Raw genomic sequence first — 25,566 nt, forward strand, 5'->3', positions numbered from 1 at the left:
GATGAAAATAGGTCCGGGGTCTGTGACGTCAAATCAAGCGTTCCTCAAGGTTCAGTTCTTGGGCCTGTGTTGTTTCTGGTGTATATTAACGACCTAATCGAAGATTCGGCCACAATTACAGCGAGGTTATTCGCAGATGACTGTGCCATATATACATAATTGAAATCTTTTAGTGACCAGATACTTTTACATAACTTCTTAGGAAAAGTGCGCCAATGATTCGACACGTGGCAGATGTCTCTTAAAGCTAGCAATGACTGTATGTATGACCATCACACACAAACACACAAATCCGAGAAATGATGTTGACATAGAGCTACTGCATGAAAGCGCAAGTAGGATGGCTTCAGAGGCAGCAATTGAAGTGGGAGGCAAGGCACCAAGGCAACCAGTAGGCAAGCTCTGCCAAGTAACAAAGGACCTAATAACGAAACGACAAAAAATGAGTGTCCAACTCAAGAGGTAAGATACAGTTCGCGGAACTGTCCAAACTGATCAACGAGGCGAAAATAAGTGATTATCGAAGCTATACAGTGAGAAATACTGAAGAAGCCGTGAAAAATGGACGCAGCCTGAAATCAGTGAGAAAGAAACTTGGCATACGGTAAACCACGATATATACACTGAAAGAGAAGCAGGGTAATATTGTCACGTGGTCGTGACGTCAAAGAACACAGTAGCAAAACTGTGAAAGGCAAAAACTAGCTTTTATTGGGCGAACCTGTGCCCACAAAACAGGCTACACTTAAAGCACAACGATAGCGGCGAACACAGTCGGCGATCGTCGTAAAATCTGATCAGCGAGTCAAGCGCGTCGGCTTTTATACAGCAGTCGTCGAATGTTCCAGACTAATCGTTCGGACCCGCGTACCTTCCACAAAGTTCTACACCATTCGCGTCACACGATGAAATCAGATAACACAACGTTCGGCGACAACAGATAGCCATGTAGAAGTATCTATAACTTTCCAGAAACTTCGGATACATGCAGGCGCGTCCCGCGCTGTGCGATTACATTTGTTAGGTGGCGAAACGTGGTCGCCCGATAAAGATAAGTGCACGTGTCAATACCCCCCCTCTTAAAAAAAGCATCGACCCGATGCTGCATACAAACGAAATAAGAAAAACACCCGTAGCAAAGAAAACAACAGGACTGTCAAAACAGATCAACAAGGCGAAAATAAGTGATATTCGAAGCTATAAAGTGAGAAATTCTGAAGAAGCCGTGAAAAATGGACGCAGCTTGAAATCAGTGAGGAAGAAACTTGGCATAGGACAAACCAAGATATATGCACTGAAAGATAAGCAGGGTAATATCATCAGCAATCCCGAAGATATAGTAAAAGCAGCGGAAGAATTCTATACTGACCTGCACAAATCCGGAGGAGTCAGGATACCTCAATTAGAAACAGTAATGAACAGGTTACAGAAACTCCTCCTATAAACAGCGATGAGGTCAGGAGGGCCTTGCAACACATGAAACGAGGAAGAGCAAAAGGAGAAGATAGAATAACAGTCAATTTATTCAAAGATAGGGAAAACATAATGCTTGGAAATCTGGCGGCTCTGTATACGAAGTGTCAATCGACTGCAAGGGTCCCAGAATATTGGAAGAATGCAAACATTATACTAATTCATGAAAATAGAGACGTTAAGGAATTGAAAAATGATAGGCCCATTAGCTTACTCCCAGCGTTATATAAAATATTTATGAAAATATTCCCCAATAAAATAAAGGCAACACTGGGCTTTAGTCAACAAAGGGAACAGGCTGGCTTCAGGAAGGGATACTCTACAATGGACAACATCCATGTCATTAATCAGGATACTGAGAAATCCGAGGAGTACAGTGAGCCTCTCGATATGGCTTCATAGATTACGAAAAGCCATTTGATTCAGTAGAGATACGAACAGTCGTAGCGGCATTACTTAATCAAGGAGTAGACAACGCTTGCGTAAATACCTTGTCAAATATCTACAGAGGTTCTTCACCTGCCCTAATTCCTTCAGATACCCTAATAATAAGAAAAAGTGAGCAACCCAACATAATTGTGCGCTGCAATAGACCATCCTTTCTACTGTAATGCCCATGATGACTTTCTCCGTAAAAAAAGTCCGCAATGCGTGTTTTTGCGCTCTTCAAATGTCAACATTTCACTGATAATGCTCAAAGTGAATTATCGTATTCTAGAGAATCTTGGGACCATACATGCCATTCTCACGTAAGACCCCTTGTAGTTCTCCAGAAACGCGAAATACATTTAGTTTCAAAGAAATTATGCGACCTCCTGATGTCATGCCTAAGAGACATTCGGCTCGCAGCGACGACGACGATGAGAGGAAAGGGATCGAAACGGCGCAAGTGCAGGAGGGGCAAGTTCCGGAGGGTCGAGGAGCCGAGCCGTTTATGGAGGCCGTGATGGTGGCATCCCGAGTCTTGGCTGCCGACCTCGACGACGTTTGAGTGAGGCTCCTTGGCCTTACTCCTGCGTCCCACGGTAGTTCCGGACAGTCCCCGATGCGCTTCTTCGACACCTGAGCAAGGCACTAGAAGGAAGCGGTGGCTAAGCCCATCGCTAGGCTTAATTAGCTAGGACTCGGTGCCACGTCATAGACGACGACTGGGACATAGGCATCGTATACGGATTGCCAGTTGATATACATGCAACGGCATCTACAGGACCGTCAAGAGTACCGACCACGGATAAGATGCCACCAAGCTCGGACTTTGAGGAAACACAAGCCTTTGACAGAAAGTAAGAACATTTCATTCCCGTAGCGACGCAGCCAGACACGCTAAGGTGGTCAGACTGCTGTGATCTGCGAGGACGAGAATTTACGTGTTGACAAGAACTCTACGATTGATTGTCAGCTTTGTGTTTGTATCTTGTAAGGTTTTCACGTATGTTCATGGTTATCGATTGTTAGTTTTGTTTTCTTCTGTAGAGCTCTCGTGATGATTAAATAATGCCTGTGGTGCCGCTCTACGTACAACATTTCTATCTCAGGAACGCACGCCCCCGAGATTGGTGACAGCATTTGGCGAGCCTGCCAAGATTTCATCAGCCGTGTCATCGATTATCGGGAGTTGCATAGATGGACTATGAACGTTTCGCAGTTGTAGCTAAAGACTTAAACTTATCAAAAGAGGTGATGATAGCGTTTTTGAGTATGCTCAGCAGGAGCAAGATAAATATCACGAGAGAGTGCGCGAACAGTGCGAACGGGAAAAGGAAATCCTGGAGTTGAAGTTGACGGCTAGCTGATGTTAATGCTTGTACCCGCGATGACATTAATAGACCGACGTTGGTGCCATCCGACTTACCCTCTTCTACACAAATTCAGGTTTGTCCTATATAGGAAACTAATGGTGCGCTTCGATGAACGACTATATGACCTGGATGCGTATTGGCATCCATTTGAGAGAAATGCGGTCGGGCTAGGTTGGCAGAAGGGCAAGTGAGTCAGCGCCCTGAGCCTGTCTTAAGTTGGTGAGGCGTTGATCGTGTTTGATCGAACGCCAGCGGAGGAATCGTGAGGCTTGAAGGAGGCCCCTTATTGCACACCTTTATTACACAGATTCAGGCTGACCTGAGGCGCTTATCGTGAGAAGTTCAATTCCTGCAATCCTCAAGATTCAGAAACAGGAAGGCAGTTCGTGTGCTGTCTCAAAGAGTAATTCGCGAGGTGGATATAGCTGTCCAAAATGAAAAAAAAAACATACGAAAGAGTTCGCGACAGAATTGTGGGTGAACAATTACCAGGTGTAGCAAGAGATTGGCAATATTTCCTGAAGTGAGAAAACTACAAACTGCGGAGAAGATGCCAGAACAAGCAGATATGTTTTAGAAGCGGAGGGATTCAGAAATTTGGGATACGTGATGTAGATGCGCCTACAGCAACAACACGAGAAGTGAGGAGCCAGGTTCAGACTAACAGAGAAAAAGTACGGCAGAGATGTTTCCTATGTAACCGGTTGGTTCATTTAGTGGTGAACTGCCGTGTTAGAAATAGTCGACAGGAACCACAGGTGACGTGTCCGTTGTGCCATAAGGGGGGTCACAGACTCACAGGGTAGACGAATGCAGGATGATCAACGGAATAGACCGCATGTGTAATGAGGTCACGATACAATGAACAAAAAGGACATTCCCCTAGTGGAAGGCCAGGTACAAGGACGCAAAGTTACATTATTAAGAGACACAGGAGTAAACACAGTCCAAGTAAGAAGGAGTTTAGTTTCAGCAGAAAGCATGACGGCCGAGTTGAACTCGTCACCTTTGTAGATATGTCCGTTAAATACCTGCCAAAGACCCGAATCAATGTATCGACACCATTTTACACAGGGATAATTACGGCAAGATGAGTGGAGGACCTTCTTTACGATTTGATTCTAGGAAATGTACCTGGGGTGAGGAAGGCAAACGACCCTGACCCGAGTTCGAAGGGGACAGGAACGGACGCGGAAGAGAAGGAACACACAGAAGCTGAGAAACAATGGGAGCCAGAGACAGACGTCGCTGCTGTGGTACAAACACGAGCAGGAACTAACGGCACCAAAACGTTGACAGCACTGCAGATTACAACAATTCATCGATTAAATATAACAGCAGCACAGTTCAAAGAATTACAGGAAAAAGACAAGTCTACACAGACGTCTGAACGGAAGATATGAGAAATACTGACAACAAAAAAGATTCACGCAATAGTAGAATTTGTATAAAGGAACAACCTATTGCACCGAAGGTGCGTGTTTAATTTAGGTAGGGAAGTACAACAATTGGTAGTCCCAGAAGAAATTAAGGGCACAGTACTGAAGATAGGGCATAACAATGCGATGTCAGGCATTCAGGGAATGAAGAATGTGTTAGAGGAGATCACGGAAGAGTTCTTTCAGGGCGAATCGGGGTGCGGGGTGATGTAATATAATAGGTGATGTCGTGCGATCTATGCAAAAAGATGGTGACCAAGGGCCGTATGAATAATGAGATAAAAGGAGAGAAGAACGAAGAGAAGGCCATAATTTTCAAAGTGACTGCCGAAGAGATTGCAAAGTGATTGCATGCTCACTGACCTGGAGAGGCAAAGCAGAAGAGTGGGTCTAATAATTAATCTGCAGAAAACTGAAGTAATGTTTAACAGTCTGGGAAGAGAACAGCGACTTACAATAGGTAGCGAGGAACTGGAAGTGGTAAGGGAATACATCTACTTAGGGCAGGGAGTGACGGCGGATGCGGATCATGAGTCGGAAATAATCAGAAGAATAAGAACGGGCTGGGGTGCGTTTGGCAGGCATTCTCAGCTCATGAACAGCAGGTTGCCATTATCCCTTAAGAGAAAAGTGTATAATAGCTGTATCTTACCAGTACTCACCTACGGGGCAGAAACCTGGAGGCTTACGAAAAGGGATCTAGTTAAATTGAGAACGACGCAACGAGCTATGGTAAGAAGAATGATGGGTGTAACGTTAAGGGATAAGAAAAGAGCAGGTTGGGTGAGGGAACAAACGCGAATTAATGACATCTTAGTTGAAATCAAGAAAAAGCAATGGGCATGGGCAGGACATGTAATCAGGAGGGAAGATAACCGATGGTCATTAAGGGTTACGGACTGGATTCCAAGGGAAGGGAAGTGTAGCAGGGGGCGGCAGAAAGTTAGGTGGGCGGATGAGATTAAGAAGTTCGCAGGGACGACATGGCCCCAATTAGTACATGACCGGGGTTCTTGGAGAAATATGGGAGAGGCCTTTGCCCTGCAGTTGGCGTAACCAGGCTGCTGCTTCTGCTGCTGCTGCTGCTGCTGATGATGATGATGAGGCAAGGTTCTGAGAGCTTGTCAATGAAGCTGTAAAATTACGTTTAATGAGCTCATGATTGGGCGGTATGTAAATTCCTTGCACATATACAGCCTGAAGCACACATACAAGCGTCTGAAGGGCAAAAGTCCTATTCTCAGCTATAGCTACGCCTCCGGACCAGCCAGAAGCGTTGTCACAGTCTTTACGAAAAATGGCAAACTGCGTGACAAAGTTCTACTGTGCACATTTTAGGTATGTTTCTTCGACAAACCTTTACGAAAATGCCATATTGCGTGACAAATTTTCACTGTGCAGGCTTTAGGTGTGTTTCTTGGACACACAGTACCTTTGGATTAAATTTATGTATGAGTTCTGTTATGTTGTTGAGGTTACGAAGAAGTCCTCCGAACTTCCACTGTAGTATCTGTGTACCTATATTGCAGAAGATGTTTGTGCTGTGTGTCTAATATAAGAAAAGTAACTTAAACAGCCCCTTTGGTGTCCTCTGATGTAGATGTTTTTTTCAGTTTGAACGATCCCAAGAATCTCGCTGCTCCATAGGCACTGGCTTCGCCGTCTTGTTGGGTTGTCCATCACCTCTTGAAAGGCGCTACACTCGCGTTCTTGCAAGCAGGTAGACTGAGGTAAGGGCCTCATCTAGAGTGCTAGGCCTTCGAGGTCATTATCCCAGAGTTGATGGCCTCTTCTAGAGGAGCAGCTATGGCTGCAGGCGCCAAGGGAGCGGATCGCGTCGCCGCTGGATCACTGCGTGTGGGCCGCACAACCGCCGGAAACAGTAGTGGTGCTGCCCTCTTCCGCGCCACAGCTGTTCATTGACAGGCATGATATCCGCCTGCGTGCTTACTTGAATCAGATATTTTCTTTCATTGTTACAATTTCTTTCTTCTTCTTCTATGCTGGGCACGACCGCGAGTATGCTGCATGCTACCGATCAACGTTGACACAGCGTGGACTCTTCATGTGCATGCCGGAAGAATGTTTATTGGTGCTATACTTGGCGCAAGGCAGCTGGCCTTGAAAGTTATGTGAACTATGGCCCAATCTTTGGCGCTTAAAACGTTTGGAGGAACGTGGCACGCATGGCCCAACACGAATCGTGGCCTACCCGACATCGCTGCACTCGGGTAGAACACTTGAGCAAAAAGGAAGTAATAGGTGCATGTTATGGATTTCTTTTCCGTCGCGCTTTATTTGAACTCGTTTAACGTCGATGACGCTTTAATCAGTCGAGCTCTTTAGAATTTCAGCCTCACTCAGCCCAAACATCAGAATCTGAGATGACGCCGCGGGTGGTATTCATGGTATGGTGCGAGTTACTGTTAATGGAACATCTCCAAATCACACTAGATTGGGTAGTTTTATTGCGATGGCAATTATATGGACATTTCAGGCGCATTCCCCCGCCTCGTCGCTGTCGGCGTCGCCGTAATGTTCCGTATAAAGTCTAAATGTTATAACACCGTCGCCGCGCACCATATGGTGTATGTACGAGAGAAAGTGAGTGAGGAGAGCCAATGATCGCAGCTCAGTCTGACGCACGCTAAGGAGTAAAGCCGGGACTCTATGTGTGCTACGTCTACGTGCTTACGCACCGGTTGGAGGGGAGGAAGGGAGGAATGGGGCCGTCGTTGTACTCTGGCAGCGAGTGCGTATGCGCAGCCAAGCGGGCCAGATTTTGAACGCGATCTGCATTGGGGACAGAGATTAGGTGCACCGACGATTCATACCTTCGTGCGTGCTGTGTTCTCGCCGCTAAGTTTGCAGTAAAGCGATAGACAGCCAGCACGAAGGTCACTTCGCTCGATGCTGTCCCAGCGCTTCCTCCCGCCAGCGTATTTGAGCGAGTGCCCGCGGTCATTGAGTTTGATGTGTTCATGTTTGCCAGTGTACGCTGAAACCATGCTTATTTAGTTATTATGCCAATGTTCACATGTTTTTACGGACAATAAAACTATTACCTTTACACTTTGCAGCTGTCTACGAATATTCTATTGCATTCGATGCTACACCTTTCGGAAAAAATAAACTGCGACTTTTATATGCATAAGCATTGAGATGGTTACCGAACGATAAAAGTGTTCGTCCGCCCTTCTTTCCTGTAAGAAGATCGCTTTGAACAAAGAGCTAGCCAGCTGTGGAAGAAGACGACAAAGAACGCGCGAGCAGTCGCACGAAAATTTGGAGGTGAACCAACTTGAAATTGGGGGGTAGGCCAAATTACCTTTCGGGGTAGGCCAACTTAAATTTGGGGGTTGGTCATTTTGATGTTTGGGGATGGGCAAGCTTGAAATTTGGGGGTGAGATAACCTAGATTTGAGAGTGAGCCGACTTGGAATTTGTAGATGGGCCAAGTTGAAATCTGTGGGCGGGCAAACTTTGAATTTGACGGTGGGCCAATATGAAATCGGGGGGCGGGCCAACTAAACTTTGAGGGAGGGCCGATATTGGGAGTAGGCCAACCTAAATTTTTGGGTAGGCCAACTTGAAATATTGGTATGGCCCAAAGTTCAATTCAACGCTGCTGAGGGTCCTTCGAGTCATGAATACCTCGCGGGCAAGCGAGCGTGTTGAGCCGCTTGGCGCGTTTTCACTGAACCTTACTGAGGCGAAGTCATAAGGCAGGTGAGAGCTTCTGTGGACAAGGAATGCGCGAGTAATACAGGCTTGCGTGACTGAGAGCGAGGGTGACATGGCATCGGGGCGACGCACTCGCCCTTCACGTAAGGCCTCACGCGCTACTTGGGTAGCTGGCGTTTGCTTTCGACAGCTCTGCTCCTTCGAGGCGCACTCGTGCCTGGCTTTCCGGGTAGTTGGCAAAATTGCCTTGGAGGCGTTGGATGCGCCGAGAAATTCTATTAATTGTCGACTAAAGGCCAAGCATTCGTTTCCACTACAAGGGCCATCGGTCATGGCTCTTCCATGGTTTCCGAAGGGCCATGGCTATGGCCACCTTGTGTATCAAGTCAGCCTTAAAGAAAAAATACATAAATTATGGGGTTTTCCATGCCAAAACTACACTTTCTGATTATGAGGCATGCCGTAGTGGAGGACTCAGGAAATTTCGACCACCTGGGGTTCTTCAACGCGCACCTAAATCTAAGTACACGGGTGTATTCGCATTTCGCCCCCATCGAAACGCGGCCGCCGTGGCGGGGATTCGATCGCGCGTCCTCGTGCTCAGCAGCGTAACACCATAGGCAATGAGCAACCACGGCGGGTAGCCTTAAAGAAGTCACGCAACATAAAATACAGGAAAACATTGACAACTGGATTGCAAAGTTAGAAGAAGCTGGTTCCCCGCAGTCAGTCATTTTAGCAGTAGCGGATGCCATGCTTAAGAAGAATAAAAGGGAAAACAATATTAATGAAGCTGCGAGGGAACGCAAAAATAAAAAAAAGAAGTAAAGTTGTGCTTTATGTTCACAAGACTTCCAGCAATTTAAAAAAATTGTTGTGAAACGACATGGAGTTGATGGGGCGTTTTTGGCTCCTCCAAAGCTTCCTGCATTATGCTTGCGCATTAAGAATCATGAATAGCGCCAATGGTGCGGAACAAAGCACACCGATTCTTACGTAGATTACAGCGTTTTGGTAGTCTATAAGAGTCCTCTATCACATGGCAAAGTCTACGTAGGCCAAACAGGAAGATGTGTGAATGTGCAGTTGCTTGAGCATGGATTGTCCGTTAGAAATAAAGCGACTGAGCACCTTCCTACCCCCTGCTTGGCACGCCCGTGTAAGCAGATCCTGAAAATAGTGAAGATATTGTGCCAGCGTCGAGAGAGCCGAGCGAGGGTTAGACAAGGCATATCATATAAGAAAGAAGGGAGATGGTTGTGTCAACGACACCTGAGTTTATCTGTACAACAATGCGATCTCGTTTATTGATGAACGTAGTTAGGTTGCGTGTTGCGTGAACAGAAAGTATTTTTGGTGATTATGCTTTTCCCGCGCACGCGTAGTGATGTATTTCTGGGATGTACCTATATGTGGTCTTTGTGGAATAAAGATTAGTTGCACGCCTGCGCCTGTGTTTGTGTGCCCTCTCAGTGATCGTTTGTTCGAGCAGTTATAAACCTTTTGGCCATGGGTAGACGTCTATAAGCTACGGAAGGCAAGTAGGCAACATTATGCAAATACGACGCTACTGCCGAGTCAAACAATGCTTACGCTTTAGTAGACAATTCTCAAAATTGCTGTAGTTAATTTTTTAATGTGCTTTTTAATCACGGAGCTGCAAAAGCCAATGACCCCTTGTCATTATCAATAGTATATAAACTCGACGGAAAGCTTCTGCCAGACGGTTCGAAGCATAAAAAGGTGAAATTCTTCCTACGTGTTTCTCTGGTTTTTCAAAATGAAGGATGTGGCACCGTGAAATTTTCTGTATTTGGTGTCGAAAAAACTGTGACATATATACGGTGCGCCTTTGTTTCCGAAGGCAATCGGGGAAGTTTGCAGAAAGGGCTGTGCATAAGTAGAGCTGGCCTTTTCGGCAGCGTGCCAACCCCCTACCAACGCTTCCAACGTGGGAACGCGGCAGAAGTTCCTGCAAGGGAAGCCCTGCCAACACCAAGTGTACATCGCTGCTATGACCAAATACAGCATAACCAAGACTCGTTAGCCACAAAAGGATAGATGACAAGAAAAAAAACAGTGCAAGAGAGAGAGAAAGAGCGTGGAGAGCGGGATAAGAAAAGTCGACTGCCGATTTCCTCAACGTGGGTCAGTCTGAAGGCGTCATCTTTGTGAAGCAGAGGCAAAAGAGGTGTTTTGCCTACATAGGTAAAATTGCATCCCTTCAGTTGTATCTTGTCCCACAACAATAATCGTCGTCTGTCTTATCCGCATTTCCTTCCTTTAACACTGCGTGCCCGGTACTTCGAAGGCCCGAACAGCACTGTGTGCGTGTTATGAGCGCACTTAGCATTCTAAACAGAAAATTTAGCGAGCGCAGGCATTTCAAGAAAGGAAAGGAAATCAAGGCAGATGAAGATTATTGCTGTGTTGTATTGTTATTGTTGTGTTATTATTGTTATACGCCGTATACGCCGAGGCGCCTTAAAGCTCCGAACAACCGGCATCGGCTCAACCCACAGGATCGCCATTTCGACAGAAACGACTAAGCGGTGCACGGCGAGGCGCCGAAGGGTGCAAACCTCATGTGCTCGGTTCCGTGGTGTCGCAAAACACCAAACGCAGGCTAACTCAGACGCCCCTGCGGCTCCTCAATTTTCAAAAAGTGTGATAACTTTCACATAAGAGCTAATTACACATGCCAAGTAGTGGCTCCGCATGTAGCGGCGTGAAAATGTGTTTAGTCTTTCAGTGACGTGGTACGTGTGCAATTATTTGTGCAGCTGTCTTTTAGGCTATGTATTTTAGATAGGTGAGAAACTCTCGTGGTACCGCGCACAAGATCGCAGTATCTGAGTGTTGACAAGGGAATGAAATAGCAGGAGTTTCACACATAGCTGCAAAAAAAACCATGTGCGCTATAAAACGCCAACGGTCCGCGGGAGCTTAGAGTTAATATGTTCGGCCTGTGCATTACTCAGCATGTTTTATTGAAAGGGAAGACCGAGGCTTCTTACTACAGGCATCAATGGTGGATAATGCAGCTGGGAGGCTATGTCTAGCGTAACAGGTTTTTGCTTCGGATGGGAAAGTATGGATTTTGTTTCGAGACATTTACTGTTAAATAATTATTTGTGCTTTATGTATTCAGGGACGCGAGTAAGTTGTTTACTTTGCATATGATTTCAGATAGATTGTTGTTTGCAAATGATGAGCTAGTGTGGCCTGCACAAAGAACAAATTCCGTAGCTTCATCTACATTTACAATGTCGTTTACGTAAATGTTATAACGTAGCGGTCCGATGATGATATGTTGAAACATGCCACCTGTCCTTAGTTCGAGGGGATGTTATGTACTGGGAATTACTTTATTCCTCACATAGTACACATAATAAAGAACGTAGCCTTGTCGTGGATATGGCGACCACACTACATCACTTGGCGCGAACACACTGTCCACGTGATCGTCCCACACCAGGGCTTGCCAGGGATGTGGCTCCACCCATCGGCACAGTGGGGAATGTTCGCATGTAGTTCCGGACACTGCCACTATGCGGCTGCACCCATCCGCATCCGAGGACCCAAACCCGAACTAATCACGGACACAACACTTCGCCCCCCTTTGAAGGATGCCTTGTACCAAGTTGGCTGCCGTCTGATCCGTGCTGGTCGTTTCGGTATGCTCGATTCGGATTCGAGTGGACGTGAAGATGGCATAGCTGGTGTGCTTTCCGCTGAATGACTGTCCATGCCCCACGTGAGCGTTGCTGAGGCTTGTCTTTCCAGCTTCACTTCGCTGGTGCGCTTCCCGAGCTGGTTTAGATGGCGTCTAACAATTCTTCCTGCGCATTTCACAAGCCAGGATCTGTGGCTCATCCTTTTAACCAGGGTTCCTTCTGCCCAGTCTGGCCCCTTGCCGAATCGTTTTACCCATACGGCTTCTCCTTGCTTGGGTTGACGACTCTTGGGTAGGTCAGGTTGTGCAGCCTCCTGTCCTTCCGGTGCAATGATGAGGTCCAAGTGGTTTGGCAGCTCCCGCCCGAACATTGCTTTAGCTGGTGTTAGCCCAGTTGACTGATGTACAGTGGTATGCTGCCGAAACAGGAAACGTGACAAGCGAACACTGAGCGAACCGGATGATTCTCTGGCCAGTGCCCTCTTCAGTTCTCCAACATAACGTTCTGCTTGCCCGTTTGTAGCAGGATGGTAAGGGGCTGACGTTACGCTTCGAATGCCATTTCTCTGGTAGAAGTCTTGCATCTCGGAAGACACAAATGCAGCCCCATTGTCCGACACAACCTTGCGTGGTATGCCAAATGTGGCAAAAAAAGAGCGCAGCACACTAATGACTGCTGTTGATGTCGGGCTGTTCACCGGTCGCACCTCTACCCACTTGGTGAAAGCGTCGACAACAACCAAAAAGGTATGTCCTTCCACTGGACCTGCAAAGTCCACGTGCAATGTGTGCCATGGTGTCGTTGGCTGCGTCCAATTTGAACTGGAGCCTTTTTTGGATCGCTCTGGGTGCGCTGGCACTGGTCGCATGACTTGACAGTTGCTTCGATCTCGGCGTCCAAGCCAGGCCACCAAAGATAACTACGCGCACAAGCTTTCATGCCTACAATTCCACGATGGCCTGCGTGAACTAATGAAATGGCCTGTTCTCGTGCTCCTGCCGGCATGACAATTCTTGAGCCCCAGCTGATGCATCCTCGATGGATAGCAAGTTCGGTGGCTCTTCTGCTGTATGGGGTGAAACTGTCTCGCTGCAGACGCTGCACGGTGCCATTCTGTACTGCTGAAAAGACCTCTGCTAGAATTGGATCCTATTGCGTTAGTGTGGCCAGAACCTCGGCTGTCAACGGCGGTCGTGGTAACGCCTCGAACATGAGCACGTCTCCACGTGGGTTAGGCTCTTCAATGCGGTCTGGCAGAGGCAGTCTACTCAGCGCATCTGCATTCTGTTGATGACTACCGGCACGATACTGGAGGTTGTAGTTGTATGCTGACAGTTTAAGGCACCACCTTTTCATTCGGGGCGAAAGCATTTCTGTTAGCGGCTTCCGTGGTCCAAGAATCCCCAGTAACGGCTGGTGGTCAGTCACGAACGTGACTTCTCGACCCACAATGTACTTGTGAAAGTGTGTGGCTGCAGACTACAGCAAGACCTTCACGGTCAAGTTGTGCATAGTTACGTTCAGCAGCAACCAGTGTTCGGGATGCAAACGCAATCGGTGCCTCTCTGCCTTGGCTGTCCAGCTGAGCAAGCACTGCACCTACACCATAAGGTGAAGCATCACATGAAATCTAGAGGGGTTTGTTTTCGTCATAGTTTGACAGGACAGTCCTCGACAACTAGCACTGTTTGAGCTCATCAAACGCCCTTTGATGCCTTTGCTCCCATTTCCATGTCTTGTCCTTAGCCAGAAGTTCATACAGGGTTGCTGCCACTGTAGCACGGCGCTCCAGAAAGCGATCATGGAAGGCCAACATGCCTAAATATGACTGCAGTGTCTGCTTACTTGTGGGCGCTGGCGCCTTCACGATAGCTTCCACTTTTTCCTCAGATGTGCGAATCACTGCTGCATCAATCTTGTGACCCAGGAATTTAACCTCCGCCACACCAAACTGACACTTGGATTTGCACAATCGTAGGTTTGCCTGAGCCAGCCGCTGGAGAACTGACGCTAGGCGTTCCTTATGCTCTTTTGCGGTTGCTCCACTCACGATGATATCGTCCAGGTAAACACAAACTCCCGGCAAGCCGCTCAAAGTGGCCTCCATAAACCGCTGGAAAATTGCTGGGGCTGCTGAAACACCAAAAGGAAGCCTGTTTACCTTGTACAGCCCTTTTGTAGTGTTTACTGTGAGAATCTGTGCTGTCGCTGGAGTCACGTGAAGTTGAGTGTAAGCGTGAGCCAAGTCCAAGTTGCTGAAAACACGGCCACCTTTCAAAGTGCTAAACACTTCCTCTGTTGTGGGCAGGGGGTATGAAGCCTTTTTCGCAGCTTCATTCACTGTACAGCGGTAGTCACCGCAGGCGCGCAAGCTTCCATCTTTTTTCCGCACCCATACTAGCGGTGTAGCCCAGTCCGAGTGTTGGACCGGCTCCCATATACCGTCTTCTACGTACTTGTCAATCTGTGCCTCTGTTGATGCGCGCATGGCAAAGGGCAGATGCCGTGCCTTCAAAAACTTGGGGCTTGCCCCCTCCTTCAGTTCCAGATTCACTGGCGCACCGGTGTGTCCTGTGGTGTCTTCACGAAAAATGTCTTCATGCTTCTGTAGCAACTCGGTCAAACGGCCTTCCTCCGTTGTCTGGTGAATGCCGTGAAGCTCGATGCCCAGCTTGTCAAACCAATTGCGTCCCAACAAGCTACATCCAGTGCCCTCGACAACGAGAAGTGCTAGCTTGCAAGCTGTGTTTTTGTGACGAACCATTACTGTTGCCGTTCCGACAACCTGCAGTTGCTGACCTGACCAGGTGCACAGATGTATGTCGTCCTGCCTCAGAGAGAGTGGGTGTGCATGCCATACGGTTTGAAATGTGTCTCTGCTAACCATGGTACACGCTGCACCAGAGTCGACCTCAAAATTCACAGGTTTGCCGTGCACTGTAAGCGTCAGAGTAAACTTCGGGGTGCTGAATCCGTCTGCCACTGCACAGAGGTCATGCAACGTTGAAACCTCATGTTTGGTTTCGTTAGTCACTTCCGCAGTCCGTGAAGTTTCTAAGGAGATGCTACGCTGGTACGTCTTTTTCTCAGCCTTCTTCCTGGAAATACAAGCCTTGGCAATGTGCCCTTGTTTTCGGCAGTAATTGCAAATAGTTGTGCTGAACTTACACGTCTTGGGACTGTGCGAACCGTCGCAACGCCAGCAGCGTTGCCCTTGGTGAGAATGCGTCTTGGACGTCGAAGCGCTGTAGCCGGCGCGCGTGGCCGCCTTGTTGACTTCCGCATGATCAGCTTTTATCTGTCGTTGCTGCTGGACGGCGCTTTCCGCTCGAATAGCGAAATCATAAGCCTTGCATAAGGTCAGATCCTTCTCTGCAAACAGTCGCTGTTGAAGATTCTGGTCGCGGAGACCACACACGAAGCGATCGCGCAACATCACATCTAATGGCAGAAGCGTTGGATTGCAGCCCGTAGCTCCCTGCTGTGTTGGTGATGCCGTTCCCCCAGCTGGCGTCGCCGTAGCTGTTGTTGCAGTCGGCAGCGTGCCGAAATTGCAGCTCGTAGCCAACTTGCGTAGAGCGGCAACGTAATCGTTTACCGACTCGCCTGGCAACTGATCTCGCCTTTGGAACATCGCACGACTGTAGACTTCGGACGGTCGAGGGTCGTAGTGTGCCTGAAGTGCGGCCACGATCTCGGCATAGTTCACTTGGTCGGGCGTCTTCGGTTGAAGCAGCGCGCAAACCACGTCGTAAATTTGAGCACCGCACAGTGTAAGCAAGTGTGTTCGTTGCTTGACAGGGTGAGTCACATCGTTGGCCTCGAAGAAAAACTGTAGCCGGCCGAACCACGATGCCCAGTTGGAGCCAGTAAACTCTTTAAAACGTGCAGAAAAATCATGCTGGCGCTCAGCCATGATTCACTGGGTGCTCCACGATGCCCTCGGGGCTTCCCTGCCACGGGTTAATCGCCTCGTCGCCAATGTTATGTACTGCGAATTACTTTATTCCTCACATAGTACACATAAAAAACGCAGCCTTGTCGTAGAGATGGCGACCACACTACATCACTTGGCGCGAACACACTGTCCACGTGATTGTCCCACACCAGGGCTTGCCAGGGATGTTGCTCCACCCATCGGCACAGTGGTAAATGTTCGCATGTAGTTCCGGATACTGCCACTATGCGGCTGCACCCGTCCGCATCCGAGGACCAAAACCCGAACTAATCACGGACACAACAGGGGAGACCTTCAGTCATTCATTGCAACGCTGTCTAGTCAATAAGGAAGGTATGTGTGTATAAGATGAAGAAAAACTCTCCAGAATCCACAATGTTCCAGCTTCTTTCGTAATGTAATGTGCCCAATTGTATCAAAGGCCATGGAGACGTCAACTAAAATTCCGAACGCCTACAGCGGACGTTTTTATAGGACGATCACTTTCAGGGATTATATCGCCTCAGCCGTCAGGCGCACGCTGATTGGCTGCTTGAACACTACGTCACGCGAAGGTGATAGTATCGCCGAAAGCGATCGCTCGAGAATACGTCCCCTGTCCACTTTCGGAAGCAGCAAGAATAAATTCATTTTACAAGAGAAGAGCACTTACTGTTAAGCGTCTTTTTGAAAAATCAAAGTGACCCGTCATAATATAATGTTTAGTAATAGACGACATGATTCGCTTGTGGAATATTTAAAAAAAATTATTTTAGAAGATAGAGCAAGAATTGAATCTGGCCTGTTATTTGACATGTCTTTTTCGCCAATTTAGTGACGTGGAGAAGGTGAGGAAAAGTGCCTTGTAAATATTTCGTTATTAATGTGCTCCAAGATAGGGACGCTATCATATTTGAGAAATATTAATATTCCGTATTTTTAAACCATACAAATCACTAGAAAGACTAATTTCAAACAAATCCTGCAACAATATCTTCTGCCGTCTGTGGAAACAGAAATGCGCTTTCATAAATTTGCGAAGCCATAAATTTCATAGAATTTGTCTCGTGTGAAATTCTGCCAACAGATATGAAGAAATCATTAAATGCCTCGGCCAGGTGCGTGCCAGAGATCACCTTATTCGTTACAGTTATCCCGATATACGTTTTCGTGAGGCCATCGATTAAGAAGCGTATTTAATCGCTTCCAAACGAGTTAAGGCACTTGCACTACATCCGGGTGACGTAAGCTTGCAAAGTACTCTCACTTAATTATTCCTAAAAGAAAGATATTTGTTTTGTTTCTCGGCTCGTTATAAGTTATCCAAGGTCCTTTATGTCCCTTGATTTAATTTAAACTGCTCAAAACTGACATTCTTTATATTTATTGTTTTATATGCAATTCATGGTTCTTGTGCACTTCGGGGCTGTTCTCTGGTTGCTGAGGGAAAGCACACGCTATACGCATCTATATTTTTCCCCATAAATACAGCGTATGGTTTCTCCGCGTCAATACTGCGGAAGGCAGCTTCCCAGTAGAGTTCAGAAAAAAGAGGAAAGAGGCGTTCAAGTGTACTGGTAATTATTTGCTGGAAAATGAAATACAAGCTGCACAGTAATATTAGTCCCCTCTGCACAATATGATGCAACGTTCTGAAACCGCTGATGCACCATCCAGCACACCCTTCTGGACACGTGCATGGTCCAGTGACACAGGCGGCTGAGTGAAAGGAGGGTCACAATCGAGACACCGAACGCTTGAATCCGGCTGCGCTCCACTTCACAAGCTTACTTAGACCTCGATGGCTGACCCATTCTTTGACTGTAATTAATGCACCAAAGCGCACCAAACATCTGAGCTTTGAAAATCTATCGTGTATTTCCTTCTGCGCATTAAATTCCATACGGAAGCGCTAGTGTACTTAGATAAGCGCTTGTGGGTTCAGCCTGAACATCAAGGCGGGTTCGTTGACGAATAAAGGCCTCAGCAGCAGAATGGTCGAGCTAGCAAATCAAGGCAGTGGGGTATTTGATTTCAAGTTATTTATCACAGGCGGCAAGAACACGAAGTTCGGACTGTCACCTCGATAGAACTTCCTTTGCGACGTACCTGTTGGTGGCAGGGTTGACGAGACGGGCGGTGTTAGTTTTGACGGTGCAGCTGTGGGCACAGGAGGAGCGGTTGCGGGTCCTGGTGGTGAGGGTCGGGATGTCACAGGCTTAGTAACGGTTGGCTTGGAATAGATGGTGCCCGGAAACGGTAAATCTTGGGTGTCATCCAGGACGCCGCCACCACCGCTGCCGTCGCCGTCGTCGCTGTCGTCGATATCTGCAGGGTGCAAAGCGAGAACGGGGAACAGCTGCACACGCAGTTAACAGGTCTTCACGCTTACATTTAATATTGGTTTGCACGGTGAATGCAAACGTACGTATCTCCCGCCGCACACATTTTCGTCCGCCATTCATTTCTCTTCACTATTCATTTCTTCAATTTCAAGCAATTGTAATTAGGCCTGTGCTTTCCTTGTCCTCATTGCTTTTTGGCATTATATAGTCGCGAATGTGAACTTGCGAGACATGTTGTGGTAGATGTGCTACGCAGGCCTCCTATCTGGAGTGGGACGACGCCCTTAGGAGAAGCGAGCTACAAGAGCAACTTTGGGCTGTTCAGAAGGCCTGTGAAGCGGCGGGAAACCTACGGCTCCCCGTCCCGACGTGGAGGATGCCCTCTACACCTTGACGAACAGGCGGGTGTCCATGAGGACCTTATTGGGAAATAAAGGTTCAGCAGCGATGATGACCACCCCCACGAAGAAAAACACACACACACGCACATACACACCCATATATATATATATATATATATATATATATATATATATATATATATATATATATATATATATATATATATATATAACAGTAATTTCCCCTATATATACAAATAATATCCCCTATATTGTCTTTTGTGTCAGCGTTCGTTGGCTTTTTAAAACATGACAAGTAGAAATCGGACCTCTCGGTTAACCCCCTTTCTTCTGGTAGCTCAAATGATAGAGCATCGCACGCGAAATGCGAAGGTTGTGGGATCGTTCCCGAGCTCCGGCAAGTGTATTTTCTTCTACTTTCATTGCCATTTTTTATCGTTTTTTATTTCATTTATTAAGCACAAGTAATTTCACGCATGTTGTCCTTGGTGTCAGTGTTCGTTGGCTTCTAATATTATGACTAATATTTATTTATTTATTTATTCATTTATTTAACAAACTGTCAATCCCTCATGGAATTATAGCAGTAACGGCAAGCACAAATGGAGGTATTTGGGAACAAAGAATATAAATACGTCATATAATCACGATTGTGTTATTGCAAAGGTTATTCCTTCGCTAAACAAAAGAATTAATTACTTTATGACATATGCAATATATGGGTAAAACATATTATAACCAAGAAGAATTTGAGAAAAGAAGAAACCAAATTAAAAATAACCATGAACGCACATGTGATATAAAACACCTAATGATCATGATAAGCAGGATGCAGTCATGCATATAATGCATTATGCAAAAAGAACACTTATAGATTAAAGTGTTAGGCTATCAAGATTGGTAACAAACCGGAGTAAGTGCATCATAGCTGTAAGGCGAGGCGATGTTTTCCCGCTGAATTAGCAGTATTTAATGAGGAGCTGTTACTAATCGATTCACTCAGTTTATTGCACTCTCTTTTTGCTAGAGGAAACAATGAATTCTTGAAGCAATCGGTACGAGAAAAAAATGCCCATTTAGTGTTTGTGTGTGTTTATACCGCGATGGCGGTGTTTTATTTTTGGAGATGTATCTAGAGGTATCAATATTAAGCTTGTTTAGGAGGTGGCAAATAAGTTTAGAACGGGTTAGGCTACTGCTTAAGTTTTTACTGTTAAGATGTGTCAATCGGTTCTTACGTAAAATTTCGTAGTTTGGTGGTGTGATTTCTCATTCCCTGATACTGATTGTTGACCATGTCTCAGTTACAGGAAGAAAATCTGGTTCGATACCGAGGAGTAATGCTTCAAGGAAGTCACTTTTCTTCAGTATGCTACGCGCAATAATATTGCAGGAAGTTATTTTGGACGAAGTACGTGGCGCCGACAGTACGTCGCGCCCTCCGCCTTCCTGGTTTTGTTTACTCAAGGTAGTTGAATGTGGTTGGATTAGGGCCACATCAACTGTTTCGTCATCGTATCGGTAGAGGTCGTCATTGACACGCAGTTTGTCGTAGACCATGGATACCTTGTCCCGAGATTATTTTCTGGTTGGCGCATAGTTCCATAATTCTTTCCTGATGTTGCTTATACGCAACGAAAAATCTTCGCTGACGGAAGAACTGATCCCCTTCACCTTATAACAGTTGCATAAGATTTGCGATTTCTTGCGGTAGTCCAAGAGCTTCAACATAACCGGTCTGGTTATTTTAGCTGCTGGCCTGTTGAATCTGTAAATCCTTCAAATCGTTACATCTGCCACTTTGAAGACACATATAAGAATGTTTTCGTGCACTTTATGCTCGAATGAGCCTTCGTTTTCCTTAGCTTCCTCGGTAAGACCATACACGAATAGCTTTGATCGCATGGAACGAATTTCGAGATCGTCCAATTTTAGTTCAAGCAATATTAGTGCTAATATATATATATATATATATATATATATATATATATATATATATATTTGAAAAACTCCCAATACTGCTTTCTATTGCTGAATACGTGCTACATAAACGTTTTTTTCCGAGCATGAACGAAGCCCGCAAATGCACGCGAAATTGGCGCGCAAATTGTTGCTCGAGGCACTTTGCGTGTATTCGTGGGCTTTTTTCACACTCCTAAAAACATTTTTATGTAGTGCGTAATCAGGAACAGCCAGCTGTATCGTGAGTTTTCCATGTCGCTCTACAATTTTCTCATTAACGCTTTTCATCTGATTAAAATATTCGATATGTTGAATAATTCAGATTTTCATCTAATAAGACGGAATAAAAAAAATAGTTTGTCTATCTGCAAGCGACGGCAAACAACATTACTTTTGGTCTGTCCTACTGCGTGGATTTTGCATATTTTTAAACTCTTGCTAAATTTAACTGGGCCACCCTGTGTACATCGCCGCTTAGTGTTCTTGGGAAAAGCGTGCACAGAAGACAAAAAAGTGGAGTCCCAGTGAGCGGTTCCGAGTAAAACGAAAGCACCTTGTCATCTTGTTCACCTTGTCGTCCAACGACGTGACAAGACTTGTGGAGTTGTTGGCTACAATGACAATGACGCAACCCATGCAGAACACGCTGTCCAGCAACTGGAACACGAATCCTATGCCTGTGAACGGCCCCAGTAGGTGCACCAGTAGGTGCACCAGGCCTACCAGTAGGTGCACCAGGACTGCCTGCCGAGACAGGGGCTATGACGTCGTCTCAAGTCACCACGGAAGTTACGACACCTCCTATGCCAACCTATTGTGCCTTTCAGAACCCGCTGTTGCCCCCTAAATTTATATGAGGAGGTGGATTACTGGCTAGGTGAGTTGGAACGTGTCGCTGCGTTTAACAGCTGGGATGATGCCACAAGACTCGGGAGCATTACTTCAGCTTAAATGATACCGCCCGCACGTGGTTCCAAAACAGATAAAATCTGTTGACATCCTGGCGTGAATTCCGACATTGCTTTCTGGAGTGCTACAGGAACGCCGACAGCCGCGAACGCGCTTAGCTATAACTACAATCCGGCGTTCAGATATCGACGTTTAGATATCGAATGAGGCCGCCACGATGTACACCAAGGATAGGACTCAAATTTTCGAACAAGCAGATCTGGCTATGCCGTAAGGCAAGAAGCTGCGCCACCTGATGAACAGTGTGAAGAAGCAACTGTTTGCTGGCGCGGTGCGGAGCCCCAAAAAGACTGTGGCCTAGTTCCTCTCAGAAGCTGTGACTATGGAGAAAGTCCTTGACCGGTGGTCTGCCCTCTTCGACTGTAAAGTGAATGGCCCGTCAGCTCCCAAATTGTTCGACACTTCTGGGAGCAGCAGCACCGAATGGGTTCGTGAAATCGTTGGCTCTCTCGTACGCGAAGAAATGTAGAAGTACTCTGGAGTGAGGCAGCCAGTGAGTGGCTCTGTCACAAGTGTAATACGCGATGAGGTTCAGCAAGCACTGCACAGCCACCGATACCCACTGATGAACAACGCTGTGTCCAACGTTGCGAGACCAGCGGCCATGTTCGCCGATATTCAGCACCACACGCATGCGCAATCCTTGAGAAACTCCATGCTTGTTTCTCGGCTCGCAGTCTAAATTCAGACGACGCCGTCAGTTGCGATTCAATCAGCACACGCTGGTTTGGAGATCGACGACTGCCGTGCAAGCCCGCGGAACTATGATCTGTGTGTCGTATAGAGAACCCATCTGCTATCATTGTGTGAAGCTGGTCACATCTACCGCGAGCGTCCAATCGACATCTTGGGCTACGCGGTTTCTCAATCAATTCCCCTCGTCCTCAAGTTCGCCCGAGGCCAAGGGAAATTGAAGAGTATCTGGCTCAGCAGCGGATAGCTTTTTCACAACGTCAAAAGCAGTCACCATCTCCGAGGCGACCGTCGCCCATTCGCCTACGTTTCGGGGCGACGGCACCGAGACGCTCGCCAAGCCCCCATCGGGATCAAGTGAAGTCAGCTGCATTTGTGGCCGAGGTCGCTGAGACTCAAAGTGTGCGAGACCACCCATCGGCGGTTGCACGGAATGTCATACATTCACTGAAAATAGCAAGTTGTACAGATAAGGAAGATATCACATGAGTCACATACCCACTTGAAAGCAGTGGCAAAGAATCGCCGGTGACACCATCTGAACTTGTTGAGTGAGTGTGGCTTGAACTACCTAAGCTGACAAATGGTCTACGAATGAGTTCATTAGTGGACACAGCTGCAGATTATTCAATAATTAGCTCAAGGCTGGCTACAACTTCTTTTTTATTATATTTTTTTTATTTTGAAATAAAATAACATAAATAGTCAGCAAGAAACCTGCTACAATTCTTAAGAAAGCTAGCAGCCTTGGAACGGAACGCGCGTTCGCACAGCTGGAGGTCACGTTGTTGTTTCGCTGGACCGCTCCACTGCAAGAGCTTAAATTCATGCGTCTTCATTTGTACTCGCTTGCCTCGCCCTCCCCGACTATTTATGTCAACTCATTCAGTATCGACTTTCTTCGTGGGTCCGGCGCAATAAATTTCCGTGAGCGCATTGCGACAGAGGAAGACGCTGGTATAGTTGTAAACCGGCGCTGCATGTTGCTGGCGATGGCGTGACGTCACCGCCACGAGCAACTGTTCCCGTACAATTCACGCGGGAAAACCTCTGAGACGGGGATGCAGTCGCCTACAGAAACGCCTCCCTTTGACTCAACCCGCCGTGGTTGCTCAGTGGCTATGGTGTTGGGCTGCTGAGCACGAGGTCGCGGTTTCGAATCCCGGCCACGGTGGCCGCATTTCGATGGGGGCGAAAACACCCGTGTGCTTAGATTTTGGTGCACGTTAAAGAACCCCAGGTGGTCAAAGTTTTCGGAGCCCTCCACGACGGCGTGCCTCATAATCAGAAAGTGGTTTTGGCACGTGAAACCCATAATTTAATTTAAAACTTTTGCTGCTTCAAGATGTATGCGCTGCCCGAAGCCTTGTTCGTATTCGTGACCGGCGGTCGCAAATGCTCATCACGAATGTCAACTGCGAAAACTAGCATCTTTTCATCGCTATCTCCTATAGAGATCCTGTAGCCGACGTTACAGGGTGTTTGCGTCCGAGGAAATGAATGCTAATAGACAGTTTTTTGCATGTGAGAGAAGCCCTAAGTTGTCAGGCAAATGTTGGGCCTCACACTCACCTAATTATTGTGCTTTCGATTTTTCTTCATACTTTTTGAGCATATTTGATTACATTGGTATTGATACACACAAAACTTATGATCCGTCATTTCCTTGCCAAATGCCATAATGCAGTAAATCACATTTCGCTTGAGTGCCATACAGCACTGCAGAGGTTAAAGAACTGCAGCGACCACTTCATTTATTGACAATGGTGTCAAACTTATTTTTTACAGCGCTTGCTGTCAACAAAATTAAAATGTTTGTGGCTAACGTAGCGTGCGATCTACCACCCTGCGCGCACTGAGCGCAGGGAAACGCTTAATTCATGACAGCATAGCGACAGCAGCTCTTCGAGCATTTAGTGCTGCAGGTATTTGTCGGCAATCTAGTATGAATGTGCAGCAACCACGGAAGTATGTATTCGAAGTCACCCACGTTCAAACCCACGTGTAACACTAATGGTGAGTAGGCCGATAAATCAACACAAGTCAACACAAACCGCGGTTCTGACGGCGGCTGCCCTGATTTTTAAGGAGAACAGAACTGCAGAATATTCCATTCGTCAGTACCCTCCTATGTCTTTTTTATGATGCACACTGCAGAAGGAAGGCTTCTTCCAGCGATGCCCAAATTGAGAAAGCTTGTTCCAACTTGTTAATACTAATGTTCCAATTTCATCACTCTACCTAGGTCTCTGCCGTCCTTGGTTTCACCTCCATTCCGTTGGCACCCAATCCGTGTATCTGATGAACGACCGGCTATCTGCCCGTAGGGCTGTCTACACTTGAGTCGACGAAGTGGGCACGGGAAGGCAAGGGGATTAGTTTTTTTTTCGTCCTATTATGTCGCTCTTGACAACGGGAAAAGCGCAGTATCCTCCTCGCTCAAGTTGCTACCAATGGAGATAGAGGTACCACGAACGGTTATAGGGCCTACAGAAACAGTAGGACCTCGACAAAGATGAAACTTGTATGATTATGATAGTTTTCAATAAGAGGGTGGTATAAAGTAAAATATTCCATTCTAATTTCATTCCAATGTCCTGATGTAAATTTACGCAACTTACTGCGGGAGAATCGGGTGGTGAATCAGAGCATTGCTTGAACAGACGAATCAAACGATTTCCTCGTTTCTAGGTAACTATGCTTTTAATGTAAATAGCATTGCCTACCTTAACAGATTTTCCTTATCTAATTGCCTCACAAAAGGCGGGGTGCACGTAGAAGTGGGGAGGGTTTTGGTAAATGTGGTCTAGCGCATTGAATCTTGATAACCGCACGAGCGGATCAGGAGCGCTGTGCCGGCGTCTGCGATTGGCCCGCTTCCTCATGCTTAGCTTGCAGTGACTGGTCAAAAATCATGGCGGCTTGCCACTTAAACGAATCCCCATAGAGGAATATTTGGCAGAATGATGTCGTATACGATCGTAACAGGATTGAGAACATTATGCTCCCACGCAAGAATGTTTATTATAGGCAGAGAAATCTATTACTGGCAGGTTACTCTTACTTTGGAAATCAAAGTTGTCTAATCTTTTCATTCCACAAGTACTAGCATATAAGGCATAAAAAGGTTTGAGGCTAAGAAGGAAGCCTTAGAATAATTTAGGAACAAATTGCTAGGGCACAAAAGGACGTCAGGATGAATTGGAGAGAATGGGAGTCCCCGATT

The 25,566-nt window shown here is 46.6% G+C and overlaps 1 protein-coding gene across 1 annotated transcript; it reads right to left on the bottom strand.

Moving 5' to 3' along the window:
- Nucleotides 1-13,750: 13,750 nt before the first annotated feature.
- On the bottom strand, nucleotides 13,751-22,758 carry LOC142574969 (uncharacterized). Its single transcript, XM_075683946.1, has 4 exons — nucleotides 22,615-22,758; nucleotides 21,249-21,422; nucleotides 18,119-18,368; nucleotides 13,751-15,948 (listed from the first exon to the last, which is right to left on the bottom strand). Exons 1-4 carry the CDS (start codon nucleotides 22,756-22,758, stop codon nucleotides 13,751-13,753), a joined length of 2,766 nt encoding a protein of 921 aa, XP_075540061.1.
- Between the last annotated feature and the right edge of the window lie 2,808 nt (nucleotides 22,759-25,566).

The sequence above is a fragment of the Dermacentor variabilis genome, chromosome 3 (assembly GCF_050947875.1).
Source record: "Dermacentor variabilis isolate Ectoservices chromosome 3, ASM5094787v1, whole genome shotgun sequence".
In the NCBI taxonomy this organism is placed as follows: Eukaryota; Metazoa; Arthropoda; class Arachnida; order Ixodida; family Ixodidae; genus Dermacentor; species Dermacentor variabilis.